This window comes from Gadus morhua, chromosome 15 (assembly GCF_902167405.1).
Source record: "Gadus morhua chromosome 15, gadMor3.0, whole genome shotgun sequence".
Taxonomy (NCBI): Eukaryota; Metazoa; Chordata; class Actinopteri; order Gadiformes; family Gadidae; genus Gadus; species Gadus morhua.
In genome coordinates, this window is record NC_044062.1 from 27,186,174 (window position 1) to 27,203,736 (window position 17,563).

The window sequence follows — 17,563 nt, forward strand, 5'->3', positions numbered from 1 at the left end:
CAAAAAAATAAAAAAGGTATATAGTATAATATAAGTATAAAACGTTAAATACATATACATCTCATATTATACTACTCTCTATTTTCGCGAATGGTTGGACTTCTGACCTATCCACCTTATTCCGCGCGTAAACAAGGGGGGGGTGCCATATTGGTTCCATACAAGCTAGTTATCTTAAAAAGTAAATAAAGTTTCAGATGTGCTGCGTGATGATGTGTTGAGGTTGGCTCAGTAAAGCGACGGTTATCATGATGCGTTCAAATGTAACAGAAATGGTAAATTTAGCTTTTGGTGAGAAACATGAGTAATAATGTATTACTCATGTTTCTGTATTACTAATACAGTTGTTTAGTGCTCTAATCATTTTAGTATATATAATTAAAACTACTGATGTCAATATGTATTAAGAATTATAAATACAATTATTTATTTCCTAAATATTTTCCTCATCACTAAAGGCACGTCGCATTTCCATTCCACCAATTAATAGAAAAGTATCGATAGTGGTATCGATAAAGACTCGGATCGTTAAGGAGTATCGAAAATGGTATCGATATCAATAAATATTAATGATCCCCATCCCTAGTTATCAGTGGCACAATACATTAGCAATTTTAGTCAAGATGACCAGTATTATTTGACAAGATTCTGAGAGTCTGCAGGTCTATCTTCGTGGGGACATTGTACAAGAAGATGAGGAATAAGATGTTCAATAAGTTGCTATGGTTGCATGGTTAAAATGTTGTTTCTATTGTTTCTATTGTTCATTTTTACAAATATATGCCAAACTTGAAAACTTATACTTTTTATACACAAACGTGATGTTTTTGTCAGAGAGGGTCAATAAAATAAACTTGACACGAGGCATTTGCTAAATCCTTTAATGATTGAGTTAATACTTTGACATAATAATAACAAATTACATTAAAAACAATAGCCAATACTATGTATAAATAGTAGTTAAAATATGCACAAGGCCTAAAATTTGTTTTTGTCCGGTTTCCGACCGACCCTGTGAATTTATGTGCGACCCAAATTATTTTATGAGCTGCTGTAAAAGAAAGGGAGAAAAAAGTCATTCGCTGCCGCTGGAAAAAATAAAATTAATTCCCTTCCTACCTACCCATGACTTCAACTGACAACTAACAGGAACCAAACTTTTTTTTTTTTAGGCCCAAGTAGTTAGGTAGTATAAAGTAATCATTTGCATAACTGCATATAACGCTCACAGAGCAACAGGCGACCTTCATTATTCTCGTCTGAAACAAAAGCAAGCATGTCTCTGAAATAGAATGCTCTTAGGCCGCGTTCACATCTAGCATTTTTTTAATTCTGCCAGCGCTTGTTTTACATTATATTCCTATGGAGCAGAGCGTTTCTGGAAAAAGTCACGGCCGTTTTTTTAAACGCCTCTCCCAGCGTTTTTTTCTGCCATACGGAGCGTTGAAAAAAGTTCAACTTTCACGAAGAAAGCGGCCGATATCAGGCGTCTTTTGGGCAACCGACCAATCAGAAGCGGAACATTGAAACTTCGTCACGAAGGAAACTCAACTGTCAAAACAAGAAACGATGACGGACAAATCACTCGGGGAAAGTGCCGTTGGAGCGATTAATAGTTGTAATCACAGAACATGTCGAGATCTACGACATGTCCAATGGGCTCTAGCCTGGATACGTAGTAGGCGAGTAACGTCGGGTCTAGAATGGGTTCGTTGCTAGGCGATAGAAAAACGCTCTTGGCGCTTTTAGGGCAAAAAAACACTGCCAGCTTTTCTTTTTGTTGAAAAAACGGTCGGCTCAACTTTTCCCTATTACCAAAAACGTTAGATGTGAACTTGGCCTTATGCTGCGTTTTATTATCCATCCGTCTCGGAGGTCCAAGGACGTTGCTTAGCGACACGCACGAAAACGCCCCTTTTCCTCGGATGGCGAACTCGCCATCTCGGTTGAACTCAGTGGTGACCGAGCAAAATTCCGAGACAGAATTCAAGATGGCTGCGCCCAGTGTGACTTGAAGTATGAACTGTTTTCATTGTGCTTGGACTAGTGGTGTGACCGGGTACACGTGTACACCTGTAACCGCTTAGTAAATCATAACCGTTTAGGAAAAATCTGTAAACGAAAATCGAAAAAAAAATAAATAATAATTTTATCAAAAATAACACATAGGCTACTATTTATTTAGCGATTAATAAAGCTACAACTGTTCCACTTGGACAACATTAAGGAGCTAATAAATGCATGCGATAAATGTTGGGTAACTGAACACCGGGCATAGGCTACGTCATGTAACGTGGCCACTGAGTCACATGTGTAACGTATCAGCCAATCAGCGTTCAACCGTCAAACTCAGTGCAGTGCAGTCCGGGGTGAACTGCAGCTTGGAGGAGAAAGTGAATGTTGCCGTTTGCGACTCCCGGAGCTCTATATATAATATAATAGTATATAATATAATATTTTTAGGGATGCACCGATATGAAAATTCTGACCGATACCGATATCCGATATTAAAATTGCTGTTACGGCCGATAACCGATATTTACCGATATCGATATTGCAATAAAAACAAGTTTTTATGATGATTTTGTATGCTGAAGAACATGTAAACACTGTGAATATGAAAAGTTATTTCTTTCTTTATTTACCAAAACTTCGAAATACATTGTTTCTTCAACAAGTTACAGGGCATCCATAACAAACACAAGTTACTAACAGTGTTAGTTTTAGGCTACTTTTACAACTTGCATCTATGAAAAAGTTTGGATTATAAATCACAATAACGATCACAAATCAAAATATCTTGTCAAGGTTTTATAACTTAAATCAAATTTGCCAATATTCATGGAAACCAGACACTTGTCTAATAAATTACAAAAAGTGTTTCAAGTTTAAGTCAATTTCAACTCAAATCTGTGAAATAGGCTAAATCAAATATATCAAGGGAGGTTGGTTGTAGTCTTTTCACTCGGTTCTAGCCCTACTGTTGATCCGGAGAACCGAGCGAAAAGACTACAACCAAATATAAACATATCCGCTTCCGGTTCCGGTTTCCGTGGATTTCCGGGATTACGGAACGCCAAATAAAACACAACAGAAACTGTATTTCGCTACGATAATGTATATAATGATTTGACACGGCATCCTCCGCACATTACTTCGGCTTTGCAAGTACTGCATATTGCAATTCGAATACCTTCATTTGAGACCGTAAAAAACATCCAAACCGCCGACATTGATTATTTTCAGTTAAGGTGACAAACACTCCTGTACTGCCTCTCCGTGCGTCTCTGGCTGCGTCACTGACAATGTCACATGACCAAACAAGCTGCGCATGGGCAAAAAACACACACAACGGCAACTAGACTAGGAAATAAATATCGGCTGTTAATATCGGTTTTACTCGGGCCGATGCCGATATGTTAAAAAATTACTAACATGGGCCGATAACGATATCACTGCCGATATATCGTGCATCCCTAAATATTTGTATATATAATATCACGGCCAAAAGCTCTGTGCGCCTCCGGATGGTCGTAGCGCGGGGAGCTCTCATAGGGATTGGGCTTCTCTGGGTTTGTTTACCGGCGTTGCTATGTTTCCGGTCTTGTGTGTTCCAACGGTTTACTAGGCCTATCTAATAAATCTCTGTCTATTCAATACTTCATTCACTGCCTCTTCCGTGGTCATTACAATATTATGAATATACTGCGTCGGGTCCTCCGACATCTCTCGGGCCGGGTCGGGCTTGATTTTCTGGGCCCGTTCTAAACTCTACCCTCCATTTGTCGTATAGCGCGACTGCGGTCCACTTAAAAAAAAGAAATAAAAAAAAAGCATTTAACCGTGTACACGAAAAAAAGGGGTTGTGTAACCGTTTACAATTTTTTGTAAACGTTCACACCCCTAGCTTGGACCACTTTGGTGGTTTAAATGGCAATTTCAATCACACGTATTACTGCAATACCTTACTGCGTCCGTATCTCTGCCTATGGGCTATTGCCTACTTATTTTGGAGCGCCTGGTCCTCTGCCAATGCTACCGCGATAGCAGCTTTCCGGGTGGCGTCCATGTTTCCTCCAATGACCGAGCGAAATAATAAAACGCTTGAAGTGTGGGCGTGGCGTCAGATCCGAGATCCGAGTCGGTTCGCAGAGAATACTCAAAGGCAGCATTAGTCTTGGTGTGCTGGAATGACTGGGGTTGACTGCAGCTTTCAAAAATAGATTTTCCTCCTTCTCGTTCTTGGAATGTAAAACACGACCGACCTTTCAACTATGTAAATATTGATACGCCTCGGTGCTCTTGAAAATTTTCATGGCCGACCCATTGACGGGACTAAATAATAAAAAATATCCCCATATGACACCTGAGGCCACCGCCGCATGTCATCCACCCACTCGATGGAGTTCATTAACCTCGGGTGACGAAGTACAATCCATCAATCCCAACTTTTGACTGACCGGAAGTTTCAACACAAAGCGGTAGACAAACACATGTATAAAGGGGCGTGGCGGAATAAGGTGGATACTGCTGCCTCGATTTCCGTTGATATTGCTACATTTCTCCCGGAGCACTCCGGATTCGTAAGCTCAGAGGCGACGGACCCACTGACGGACAAAACTCCCTCCGGGACCGGGTAGTCCCGGAGACAGTGTTTGGTACGGACATTGAGACCGGATCCTGAGGTATGAATCGGCCTTTAGGCTACGGCGAACGTAAATTGCCCAAACGTTCGACTTTACACTAAAAAAATAGCAGTTGCACCTAGCAGACAGTTTCAACCTAACAGTAAGTTATAACTTATATTTTACACCTCCCCTCTAGCTGGTTTAAGTTCCATTCTAACGATAAAGGCCGGTAAATACGTTAAAAGATTTAAATACAAAAGATGGCTGTTCGTTTTGAACAATAGGAAGAGGAGTTTCAAAGCGGTTTGCGTCGGGAACGGATTGTCCGTAACCAGATTGATCCATTTGATCAGTATGATGATGTGGATTTATATGCGCGATTTCGGTTTTGCTGGGCGGAATTACTTGGAATAACCGGCTTTCTTGACAACGACCTGCAGCATAACACAAACTGAAATTCGGCTCCAAGTCCAGCGCTGCAAGCGTCTTTGGCTCTGAGATATTTTGCCACTGGGTCTTTTCAGAACCTAGTTGGTGACTCGGTCCATGGGCACAAGTTTACTGTCTGCAAAAATTGTATCAGATCGCTGGTTTCCCAAACGTGACAGGCTGTGCAATTTTGCAAAAGTTGGCAGTTAATTCCGTTAATACCTTCTTTATGTGAAAATAGTTGCAAACATACCTCCTAACATACCACCTTACCTCCTCGAGAGATAAAATAAAGAACAACTCCAGCCCACGTACAAACCAATTAAATATTCTAGAGCTATTCCCAATGCATAGCCAGTAGGGATGTGTCGGTCGCGACTGATTCGTTACAACGAACGAATCCCGAACGTGAACGACAAGAACTGGTTCCCCAAAACAAGAAGAACTGGTTCTTTGATTCTTTTTTTTTAACATAAACCAAACATATGGTCACGTAAATAAAATATACAAACGAACAGAGCTCCGTCTCCCCGCGACTTCCATTGATTGAGTCTACAACTTTCTCAAAGATTCAGCCAATGAGAGGTAGCAATGGTGTTGGAATGGCGCCTGGGTAAACCAATGACAAGGCGGTACCGTCGAATATGCGCGCTTTCTCTGTCTGACGTATCTTGGGTCATACCATTCGACTCATATATCCCCCTACATTTTTTCGAAAATAGACTTGACCTCCATCTGTTTATTGGATAAACGCATTTCCCAATCCCAGGAGTCTTTGCTCCATTCTACGTCAATTTAAGAACAAACAAAGAAATGAAACTGCAGTTCGTATTTTTTATTTATGACCATGCAAGTTCTGTAATGCCTGAACAATGAAGAATTAAATTTAAAGTAAAATAAAATTATAAATGTAAAACCATGAATGAAATATAGAGAGTAAGCAAGTGGTATAAATATTGGTGGGACGTTCGACATACTAAATAGCAGGCATCTCCAAACGGCGGACTGCGGTCTTGACGGTCCTATCCAGACCCACGACCAATTTAAAAAAAAATATATATAAAAAAAGTTTTTTTATTTTTTATTTTTTTTAAGATGTAATCTGACGTAACGAACGAATCAAAACGAACTAATCAAATAAACGAATCGTCATAGTGAACTGAACTGAAAGAACTAGTTCCCGGAAAAGAATCATTTTGCCCATCCCTAATAGCCAGGTAGAGGCCAACTCAGACAAAAACTCACGACATGCACACAACGAATAGCATACAAAGCAACAATGAGCTGCAATTTATTATAAAATCCGCCATCAAATAGCCTAACTTCACACCTCTACCGCCCAAGTCAATTTTAGAGAATAAATGACTGTCGAACTGTTTTCTTTGCCCTCTCATTTGGGTGCTAACGCGTCTTCACTCGGATAAGGTGGAAACTTGCCGAAACTTCCTGTTTACATTGTTGGCTGTCAATGATTGGCTTGAAATTATCTAATTGTCATTAAGTAAGACACTGATACAATTTACGCACTACTAGTAATGTTAAAACTTAAGTTATGGTGGTGCAACCAAAATTTAGACCACCTTTTAATTTGAAACTAGCTACGTCGAGCATAGGGTTAAGGCAAACTTTACACCCAAACTTATGATGGCCTTATGTTCTGCTGGTGCAACCGACTGCAGCGGGATAACTGCATCATATTACACGTTGTACTTCATGCCATACTACTAGGGGTGTGACGATACACTTAGCTCACGAGACGAGACGAGATACGATATTCGGTTCACGAGAACGAGACGAGATTTTAAGAAAACTACAATGACAAAATATATGACTGGACCAACAGACTTTTATTTAACCGAGTTGCACATGCATTTTGAAATGTTTTATTATAACTCTTAACATTCATGAAATTGAAACTAAAACTAAAATGTATAAAAGTTGAAGTAAAATAAATTAAACTAAATAATTCTCTTTTTTTCAAGTGCAAACAATATTATGTGCCAAACCAAATCAAAGTTCTACTCCATCAATACAGAGTGCAAATAGTGTAAACAGAGTCTGACTAAGTATGTCACTGACAACTTGGTATTGTCCGTGTCTTATCAGTCACTCTACTGCCATTCATAATTTCCACCGGGTACCCAAAATGCTGCCAAACAAATTATTTAATCTTCGACGGTAATACGGGTATTTTCCGACGTCATTCTGGCTGCCTATGGCTGCTTCCCCTGCTTCCCCTCCTTCTCCTCCTCCTCTTCTTCTTTTCCTTCTCCTTCGTAAGGTTCTGGCAGGCTAGACGTATCAAAGGCGCATTACTGCCCCTACAGGCCACAAATAGAAGTTTGGATAGCTCAGAAATCTCGCGAGACAGATCTTTTACGCGACGGGTAATATCGTCAACTTTAATCTCGCGAGATCTCGTGCCACGAGATCTCGTCACACCCCTACATACTACACGTTAGGGATGGGCATTCGATTAAGTTGTCTTAGTCGATCGTCGGGAGAATTAACAATCAATTAGTCGATTAATCGTTAATATTTTACATTAAGTTTTATTATAGTTTTAAATTATATTCAAAATGAAAATACAAATGCGTGTCTACGGAATTTGTTCAGAAAGATGAGCATGTTGACATGCTCTGGGGTCAGACGCGACCGCAGCCTGGTGACCGTCAGTCCAGCCGCCGAAAACACCCGCTCTGAGGGGACCGACGTTGCCGTGATGCACAAATACCTCCGTGCTAACTTGGCATGGCGGGGGAACAACTTTCCACAATCCAGGGGCTCAGAAAGTTCTTTATTTCTGCTTCGATGATAACCGCGCCTTGAGTGGTAGGCCTATAGTGCTCCCCCATAAGTCATTTTTTAAATCATAATGGTCCCACACCAGACTTCGCCGTGGCCTCGTCCGCTTCATGATTACATCGCCGTGTTCCAATATCCATACTATCCGTACTTGCTAGTCTAAGTTTGAGTACGTAGGGCGTTCTGATTCAGATCGGGCGAGAATAATTGTACTGAAAACGGTCAAATCGCGAAGTGTGTGGCGATGTACACTTTTCTTACTCAACAGCAGCCATCTTAGCTACGTAGCGGAAGAGGGCGGAGCCAGGCTGAGCCAAAGTCGGCGCATTTTCCACATAGCCTGCATTAATAGTAATTTTGTAGTTTTTATAGCTTTTTATAGCTGATGTTTATTGCGGGGGAGGAGCCGCAAATTTAAATATTGCCCCCGTGTGGTAAAATGTTTAATTGCACACTGCATTAGTTTAATCGATGAAAAATTCACGTCATCGACAAAATTCTTAACGATCAATTAGTCGATCGTCGATTAATCATGCCCATCCCTACTACACATAATACTACGTGTTATACTACACCTTATACTAGACGTTACACTACATGTTATTGTCGCGCAAAACTCTTAACTAGGAATCCCCCAAATACCACAACAGCAGTCAATGGATCAATTATTAAAATAAATACTTTATTAGTACAATTTCCTATTAAATACTCTAAGATGAGTATCACCTATAAACAAATAAGGTATAAAATCGTCCGTTCCAGCTAGCGCCAAGCTAGTCCCACGAGTTTGAAAACAAACAAACAAAACAAACACTGCTGTGCAACATGGTGTAGGGATCCGTCCGTCTACAACGTCTCTCGCTGGTCACGGAGGCCGTGAGCGGGCTAGAAGATTGCATCGGAACGGAGGGTGACTTCCAGACAGAACAGAGAGGCAGAACAATTGTCAGGGTGGTTTGACGCTATCGGAACCAGACTCATGCAAAAAAAAGTTTGGTTCCTGTTGGTTGTCAGTTGAGGTCATGGGTAGGTAGGGAATTTATTTTATTTTATTTTTTTATTTTTTCCAGCGGCAGCGAATGATTGGTAGGTTGTTTACATTTAAAAACGCGAAAATTCGCTCATCCTTGTACAGAATGAAGAGATGCTGTACCAAAACGTAATTATAGTTTGCATTTTCTTTTTTTTATAAAGCTCATAAAATAATTTGGGTTGCACATAAATTGACAGGGTCGGTCGGAAACCGGAACCAAACAAAGATTTTTTTTAAGCCTTATGGCTAGGGTACGTCCCTTTCTCACGGGACTGGCAGGCGTTGTCGTGAACCGAAGAACGTCCGAGTGGTCCTTCCTGGCGTTGCGAGGTCTGGTCGGGTTGTAGTCTCTGGTGGTAGCGGGTCAGCGATGATTGTTCCGTTTGTCGGCGTCCATGGATCGGTACTCCTGTTCTCGCGGTGAGGAGCACTACAAACTCAATATCCTTGCCCCTTTTATATCCTGGTCCCTTTTGTCTGTGTACAAGAGAGAACACAACGCACACCCCAACCCACAGTGCCAATAGGGGCAGGGAATATCGGCTCTAGCCGATCAACTGTCTTTGCAGTTAATGTACTGTTCCCCCCTTGTCGCCTTCTGCAACATTATACTACAAGTTATACTACACGTTAAACTACACCAATGATCAGAAGGGTTTATTTGTATTCTGTTTGTATTATTTCCAGCTGTTGAGCCCTGGCCGGAAAATGCCACTTTGTACCAACCGCTGAAGGGTATGTGGGTATGTGTGTGTGTGTGTGTGTGTGTGTGTGTGTGTGTGTGTGTGTGTGTGTGTGTGTGTGTGTGTGTGTGTGTGTGTGTGTGTGTGTGTGTGTGTGTGTGTGTGTGTGTGTGTGTGTGTGTGTGTGTGTGTGCGCGCGCGCGCCAGATAGAGAGAGTGTATGGACCACGGAAGCATCCAATTTACAATCATCATGTTTCCATTTCCTTCCTTCAGATGATCAGATCCTGCTCTCGGATTGTGCCTCATCTCTGGCCGTTCAGGTGAGGCTTCTCCTTCCCCCTTTCAGTTCAATACCCATGCAAAACCTGTTAGTCTCCGATAGCCATCCTTCGCGAGCTCACCTTTGTTTTTGCTGAGCGGTATTAGTGAGTTGAATATGGTCTGGCTGTGCGATGCTAATAATATGTAAGCACATATGAATTGAATGGTAATTATTTGGAATAATTTTTTGAGAAGCAAATTTCAATTCATTGAATTTGTGTAGATGTCAACCTGACCCAAAGCAATATTTGATTTTAGTTTATCTTAAAACTGTCACACCCATAAAAACGGGTCAAACAAGACTACCCACACTTATAAATTGAGGATTTTCTTTTGTCTCATGTCCACATGACAGAGATGTCACATTCTCGGCCAAAAAGTCTGCTGAACAGTTAGCCAACGCATGTCAATACTGAACATGCTTTTCAAATATCTTGTGAATAAGCTGTATCCGAAGAATATGAAGTGAACATGTGAAACTTTGATGCACGAACAGAAGGAGAATACTGATTATAACACAGTTTGGTGTCTAGTCTACATGGCAAAGTATATTGAATGGTGTTCGAGGTATCTAGGTGTCTTAACTGCTTATTGCTACGCTTATTCTACGCTTAAGGGAATTCTTTGAGTTCCCGACCGAAGGTGTTTACTTTACTGTTTATAAATGAGCTGATTGCTGAACCATATGGTTATGTTATTTTGACCATAATAGTTTATTAGTGGGCATGTAAATGTTCTGAATGACCCAAGACCACAATGTCTATTGAGTCATTTGTTAAATCCAATAACTGCTCTCCGCAGACCTACCTGAGGATGTGTGGCCTTCCAGTCCAAGTTGCTTGCAAGGCCAACGCAGAGTATATGTCCCCCTCTGGTTAGTGAACCACTCATTACTTTTTTCATTGGAAATTGAAGGATATCACAAAAATTAAACATACTCATTGAACAGTAAATATGAATGTGCTCTCTTCCTTCGTATTCTCTGTCCCTCATGCTATAGGGAAGGTTCCATTTGTACATGTTGGGAACCAGGTGGTGTCTGAACTGGGACCCATTGTCCAGTTTACTAAAGCCAAGGTAACAAACAGAAAAGATCTAAACCTTATGATAATGTCAATATTCAAATTTTAATTGAAAGGTCAGATCAGAATTTGGAGGCTAAAGTTAGAATATTGTTACTGTATTGAACTTATATCTCTCCAGACAGTTGCGCTGCTGGCACAGCGCAATTGTCTCCTTTCACGCGGCACCTTGTAACGTTTCTAAATGTGTGTTCTAAATTTAGTTGACATTGTTTTCTCCTATTTAATTTCTGAAATGGTTTGATGACTGAAATTACATGTTTTATCTGAATAACGCTCAAAAAGCTCAACTACAATATAAGGGGTAAGCTAGAAGTCAGTGGCTTCCTTCTCCAGCCACGGAGTGTCTTGCTGCAGCGTGGGAGAACGCAGCTGCGGAAGACTCTACTTTAGGGCTCATTCTTCTGTAGAATGTGTAGTAAAGGATGTGAGCATTGCTGGAGGTTCTAGAGCGCCTACAGCTGTATGGCGCTGCTGGTGTGAGGGCTCTCATTGGAAACCAGACCCACTCAGTTTCACATTAAGACACACTGATTCAAATATTTTGCAGTATTTAAATGATCATCAAACCAAAATGTTTAATTGGAATTGCACCGCAGAACTTGTGATATTCAAGATCACACAAAGCAAATACACACACAAGCTAGGGGTGGAACACTATATATCCTAAAATAAGAAAGAAAGAATGAACAAAAAATGTATTATTTCACCTTTTTAATACAAATACAAATAGTTTGGCTGCCTCAACAAATACAGATGCATATACGGGGCTCGCTGCACATCCTTAACACACACTATGCTGGATGATGGATGGCCAGAAAAGGAAAATAGTAAATGCAAAGCCTTTTTTATATATTTTATACATTTTAATAAATATCCCAACTTCCCCCAACTTTGTTGTGTGAATGGGTGGCATCATCTGTGCCACCTTGCAACAAATTATGTATGTTTGTAATCAAATGTCCAACATAAAATGTGAGTTCATTAGTCTTGTGCAGAGGTTATATCCATGCTCCCATGCGCATGCCCAAAACACTATCTGCTGAGGTGGTCTTAGCTTGTATGTAGAAAATAAAAATGCTTTAGAAATTAATCCGGTGCAGTGACAACATAGTCTAGGTATGGATATAGTCTCAGTGTGGACATAGTCTAGGTATTGACATGGTCTAGTTATGGACACAGTCTAGGTATAAACACATTCTTAGTATGGATATAGGCTAGGTATGGACACGTTCTAGCTATGGACACAGTCTAGGTATGGACACGTTCTAGGTATGGACACGGTCTAGGTATGGACACGGTCTAGGTATGGACGCGGTCTAGGTATGGACACGGTCTAAGTATGGACACGGTCTAGGTATGGACACGGTCTAGGTATGGACACGGTCTAGGTATGGACACGGTCTAGGTGTGGACAAGGTCTAGGTATGGACACGGTCTAGGTGTGGACTTGGTCTCAGTGTGGACTTGGTCTTGGGTTTGATTTTGTGTCTCCTCAGGGCCATGATCTCAGGGTGTGATTGTGCGTGTCCTCAGGGCCATTCTCTCAGTGACGGCCTTGATGATGTCCAGAGAGCAGAGATGAAAGCGTACATGGAGCTGGTCCACAACATGCTGCTGACTGCAGAGGTAAACACACACATGCACACAAAAACAGCCTCAACAGATTTCATTGTTTCCTCTGTGATATGTTGAGGTGTGTGAGGAGCACTATGTTGATAAGATGTGGTTCTGAGGAGCACAGTTCTGATGAGCACAGTTCTGATGAGCACAGTTCTGATGAGCGGTTGTGGTGAGCGGTTCTGAAAACCCCACAGTTCTGATGACAACAGTTCTAATGAGAGGTTCTGTTGAGCACAATTTTTATGATGAGTGGTTCTGATGAGCGGTTCGCAGAGCGGTTCTCTAGAGCATGTGCGCAGTGTGTGATCAGAGTCAATCAGGGCTCCGTCATGGTCCAAAATTAAGTTGCAAAAATTGATTAAAAAAAAAAGACGGAGCAATTATTTGAATTTGTAAGCAGGTTTTCACCTGCCAATGGTCTAATCTATAATTTTCGACCCTGGGATCGGGAACATTCCAACAGAAATGGTCTCGCACAACGCTATAACATAATCACGTATCAAGAAATAGCAGCATCTTTGTCATCCTTCTGCTTCTGTTGTACACAGTAGACCAATATGGTACTTTCTATCATGTTGAATTTTAGTCTTTTACAGCAGAACACTATTTTGCTGTCAGTATATGTTTATGAATAAATGAAAGGGTGCCCCACAACACTTGTAAGTTAAAACCAAATAGCAGTGGGGCCAGTAATCCAGTGGTGGATCTGTATCGTATGCCACATGTCCAATGAATGTATGCACAACTACATTATAATCAATTGTGTAAAATCTCATCCACTGTTTTATACTCTGTTTACCTCTTGGTTATTTCACAGTTGTACGTCCAGTGGTGTGATGATTCTACAGCTGCTGAGGTCAGACCCCTGTTTGTGTGTATGTGTGTGGGCCTATGAGCTGTTTGTCTGTCCATTTGGAGTCTCCAGAACAGCATTTACTTTCCCAGATGTTTCTGTGCCTGTGTGGAAGGATAGAGCGGTGTATAAATGTGCACATCTTGTCTCTATGGCCTGCAATATAGATCTCTCGGCCCAGATACAGCAGTCCGTACTCATGGCCACTGAACCACATCCTGGCCTATCAGAAGCAGTGGGACGTCCGCAGGAAGATGAAGGCTATTGGCTGGGGAGGAAAGTGCCTGGAACAGGTGGGAGGGATACGTGTGTTTTTTAAGTATGTCTCACTTCTCGGTTTCTAATCCTTACAGATGACGCTGCATGTTGTGGTGCTGTGATAAATTGACTGTCCCTTCTACATAGCAATGAGGCCATGATGGCATTGTTTCTGTATTGTAGCGTTCTATGACGTGGTGTCTTTCAGGTGTATGAGGATGTGAGCCAGTGTTGTCAGGCGCTGTCCCAGAGGCTGGGAACTCAGCCATACTTCTTCAACAAACAGTATGTAACCTTTCTCTCTCACTCACATGCTGTCCGTTCACTGCCAAACAAGGCAAGCGCAGAACTAACAAATCCACGTGTACAAATTATTATTGCGAGGACTTTGAGTGAACTTGTGCATCATATTGTCTTGCCGGCGAGAGCGATAATATATCCGCAAGGACAAGATGATCGATTGGGTGTTTCCATAAAGTTAAGTTAAGCTACAGCACTACTTTAGCTGTGTCTGCTCCCGGGCTCGCATCGGATTATCCTGCTCTGAATTTTTTATGTTTGAGTGGATTATTTTCTTTTTGGTACAAAGTGGCCAGAGCCAGCCATGGCCATTGTGTACCTGAATGTGATTGGTCATTGTGTCCCTAAATATTATGGGTTGCTCATCACATTTTGACGATCTATGTTTTTTATTATTCCCTACGCCAGGGGTTTTCAAACTTTGTATGCGTGAACCACTATTTGTAATCAAGATTTTTTGCATAATACACATAATAAAATTTGTCTACACACAGTCCTACCTGAATTACCCGCACCTCTTAAAGGTCCCATGACATGCTATTTTATGGTGTATTAGTGGGCCACTATCACAGTATTCAGAAATTCAGCCGTGGTGCAGAATTACAGCCACTCCGAGCCAGTCGCATATTGAGCTTCCCCCAAATGCGCTGTTTTGGTGTCTGTAGCAATAATGCAAATGAGGAGGAGCGAGGCGGGTCAAGGAGGAGGGTGGGGGTGTGGCCCTGAGCAGCTTGCAGCCACGGTACCATGTGCTCTGTTTACTGTGGATGCATCGCAATGGCGAGGCGCACACAGCCTTTAGCCGTGTTCTGTAAATATTATAGAACACACAGGAGTCCTGGAGCTCTATATCTAAATAATATCATATTATACATAGATATCTATATGATATAATAATATATATTATCACGGCCAAAAGCTGTGTGAGCCGATATTATGAATCTCAAACGACCGCGTTGGGTTCACAGACGTTCCTGGTTGTTCCACGCCCACATCAATCTGAAGTAGACTGAACCGCGACATGGAGGAGAAAGGGATTGTTGCCGGGCAGCGCTTAGGCACCTCTGCCTCCTGCAGCGCCGAGGCGGTGGTCCCTCGGCAGCGGGAAGCGGGGCTCAAGCGGGAGAAATTCACGGCCAACAGTTCAAAGCCAAAGTTCCTTTCCCCCAATTCATTCTCATCCATGGCTGAGATAATCCCCAATAGGAGTCTCGTTGTGGAAATACCAGAGACGAGAGTCCGACGTGTTATGTGCCATAACACCAAAAGCAGAACGGTTATCCAAATAACAAGGAAGGGTACAACACTTGCGTTACAGTCCTGGAGCTCTATATCTAAATAATATCATATAATACATAGTTCCTTTCACCCAATTCCTTCTCAACCATGGCTGAGATAACCCCCACTACAGTCTCGTTGTGGAAATACAAGAGACGTCAAAGAACCGACAGCAAACACTTGTGTTACAGTGTGTGTAATCACACACACACACATGTGGCGCTCGCACGGTCGTGTCTCATTGGCGGGTCAAATTCTTTGGGCGGGCAAGGCAGAGAAAGGGGAGGATGGATCCTTTATGACGACATATGGGACCACATTCCATTCCCCTTGAGCCTCCATTTTCTTCAAAGGCGAGCAGAACACCTAGTTCTCGTTTTACACCGAACGCAAGTTTTAGCCACTGGGGGACCATAGGCAGGCTAGGGGAACTCATATTTATGTTAGAAAACCTCATAAAGTGAGATTTTCATGCCATTGGACCTTTAATAGGACTACTAGCACAATAAATAACAGGTCATAGTATCAGTACAACAGGCTTGTTAAAAGAAAGTTTACTGCACACAACGGCTGCCACATATTATATGCTACTGGACTTCAACGTTCCCGCCTAGCTCCAATAGGCCTAAGATTCTGGGACGCTCTAATCTTTGCCCTAGCCTATTTTAGTAATCACACAATAACTTAAATTAAATTTAAATGTAAATTAATACATATTTATAATAATAGACATATTTTCAATTTGTATAATAAAAAATATTCCTGGTAAAATGAATGTTAAAAAAAAAGTATCTTATTTTGCTTTTCGACTGACCACCTGCAGTACCGTGACGGACCACTGGTCCGCGGACCACTGGTGGTCCACGGACTGCACTTTGGGAATAACACAACTCTGTATCAGATGCGTGCTGCTTCACAAATACTCTTCCACAAATACTCTTCTGTAGTCGGAATAACGTGTGTGTGTGTGTGTGTGTGTGTGTGTGTGTGTGTGTGTGTGTGTGTGTGTGTGTGTGTGTGTGTGTGTGTGTGTGTGTGTGTGTGTGTGTGTCAGCCCCACAGAGCTGGATGCGCTGGTGTTCGGCCACCTCTTCACCATCCTGACCACACAGCTGACCAGCAGCGAGCTGGCTGAGCGGATCAAGCGGTGCAGCAACCTGCTGGCCTTCTGCAAACACATCGAGCACACCTACTTTAAGGACAAGAGCGCCTAGAGGGGCCACAACCGCTTCCAGTACCCTTCCTGTTCTCTCGCGGTCACCCCTTATTCCTCCACTTAAGCACTGCTGGTGCTTGACACGTATTATTTAAATCATATATCAGCGAGCGCACCTTGCTTGCACAGCCCCCCTCTTCCTCTCTGGTTCCACCAATCATCTCGCCTGTATATTGTTGCCATATTGCAGTGGTCACCATAGAGAGTCTTAACTCCATAATGATTCACCCCAACATGAGCAGGAATCCTGGATGAGCCCGAGGTCAGCTTCTGGTTGCATAGCCTTCAGGGGTTAGTGTTCAGCCCCTCACTGTTAACACATTTCACCTGTTGGGGCAGGGTTTAATCGGCTGTATAAAGGAGATCTGAACATAATGATATATTGTTAATATTGTTTTTTTCACTTGTTTTGTGTATGAATTGTGAAGCGTCAAGTGCCTCCTAAATAAAGGGCAGGAAACAACGCTGTCTTCCCATCATCTACCTACCACATGTATTTATTACACTCCGTGTGTGTGTGTGTGTGTGTGTGTGTGTGTGTGTGTGTGTGTGTGTGTGTGTGTGTGTGTGTGTGTGTGTGTGTGTGTGTGTGTGTGTGTGTGTGTGTGTGTGTGTGGAGACGCTGTAGCAGCATGGAGCACTGGGGTTACCCACTGAACTACACTCTAGAGCAGTGGGCTGGCCCTCATTAGGAGGTTCTTCACCCGCCATGCATGGATAGAGCTCCCTATTCCTTGTGACCCCTTATATTAAAAAAGAGGGACACACTGTCCCCGAGGATGGTGTGGACAGACCTCTGCCAGAAATCTAGGCAGGGCTCGACGCTGGGGCTTAACCAACGGTTAGAGCTGTAGTGGAAGCGGATGCAGTCAAAACCAACCTTGGAGGTTTTCCTCTGCCAGATGTGTAAAATAAGGTCTTCTGTTGGGCTGTACTACTTTTGGAGTTATATTTTAAGCTGCTGCTGTCTATTCCTCTTGTAAATTCGATGTTTAATGAGCGTTTAACCTGGTCAAATAATACAAATTCATCGTACAACTTCTCATTGACC

At 42.2% G+C, this 17,563-nt stretch overlaps 1 protein-coding gene across 3 annotated transcripts in view; it reads left to right on the plus strand.

Annotated features, from left to right (window-relative positions):
* The window catches only part of mtx2 (metaxin 2), an 18,828-nt gene extending 1,833 nt beyond the window's left edge, over positions 1 to 16,995 (plus strand). The window contains exons 2-10 of one of the 3 annotated variants that reach the window (XM_030379265.1): positions 9,583 to 9,630; positions 9,855 to 9,901; positions 10,704 to 10,776; positions 10,903 to 10,979; positions 12,521 to 12,613; positions 13,425 to 13,463; positions 13,628 to 13,753; positions 13,927 to 14,003; positions 16,351 to 16,995. In XM_030379265.1, coding sequence (XP_030235125.1) covers positions 9,583 to 9,630; positions 9,855 to 9,901; positions 10,704 to 10,776; positions 10,903 to 10,979; positions 12,521 to 12,613; positions 13,425 to 13,463; positions 13,628 to 13,753; positions 13,927 to 14,003; positions 16,351 to 16,510 — 740 coding nt within the window. In that variant the 3' untranslated portion in view covers positions 16,511 to 16,995. Of the gene's footprint in view, positions 1 to 9,582; positions 9,631 to 9,854; positions 9,902 to 10,703; positions 10,777 to 10,902; positions 10,980 to 12,520; positions 12,614 to 13,424; positions 13,464 to 13,627; positions 13,754 to 13,926; positions 14,004 to 14,986; positions 15,486 to 16,350 lie in introns of those variants that run through there. The other 2 variants (XM_030379267.1, XM_030379266.1) reach the window with 2 other exon arrangements.
* The last annotated feature ends 568 nt before the right edge of the window (positions 16,996 to 17,563 follow it).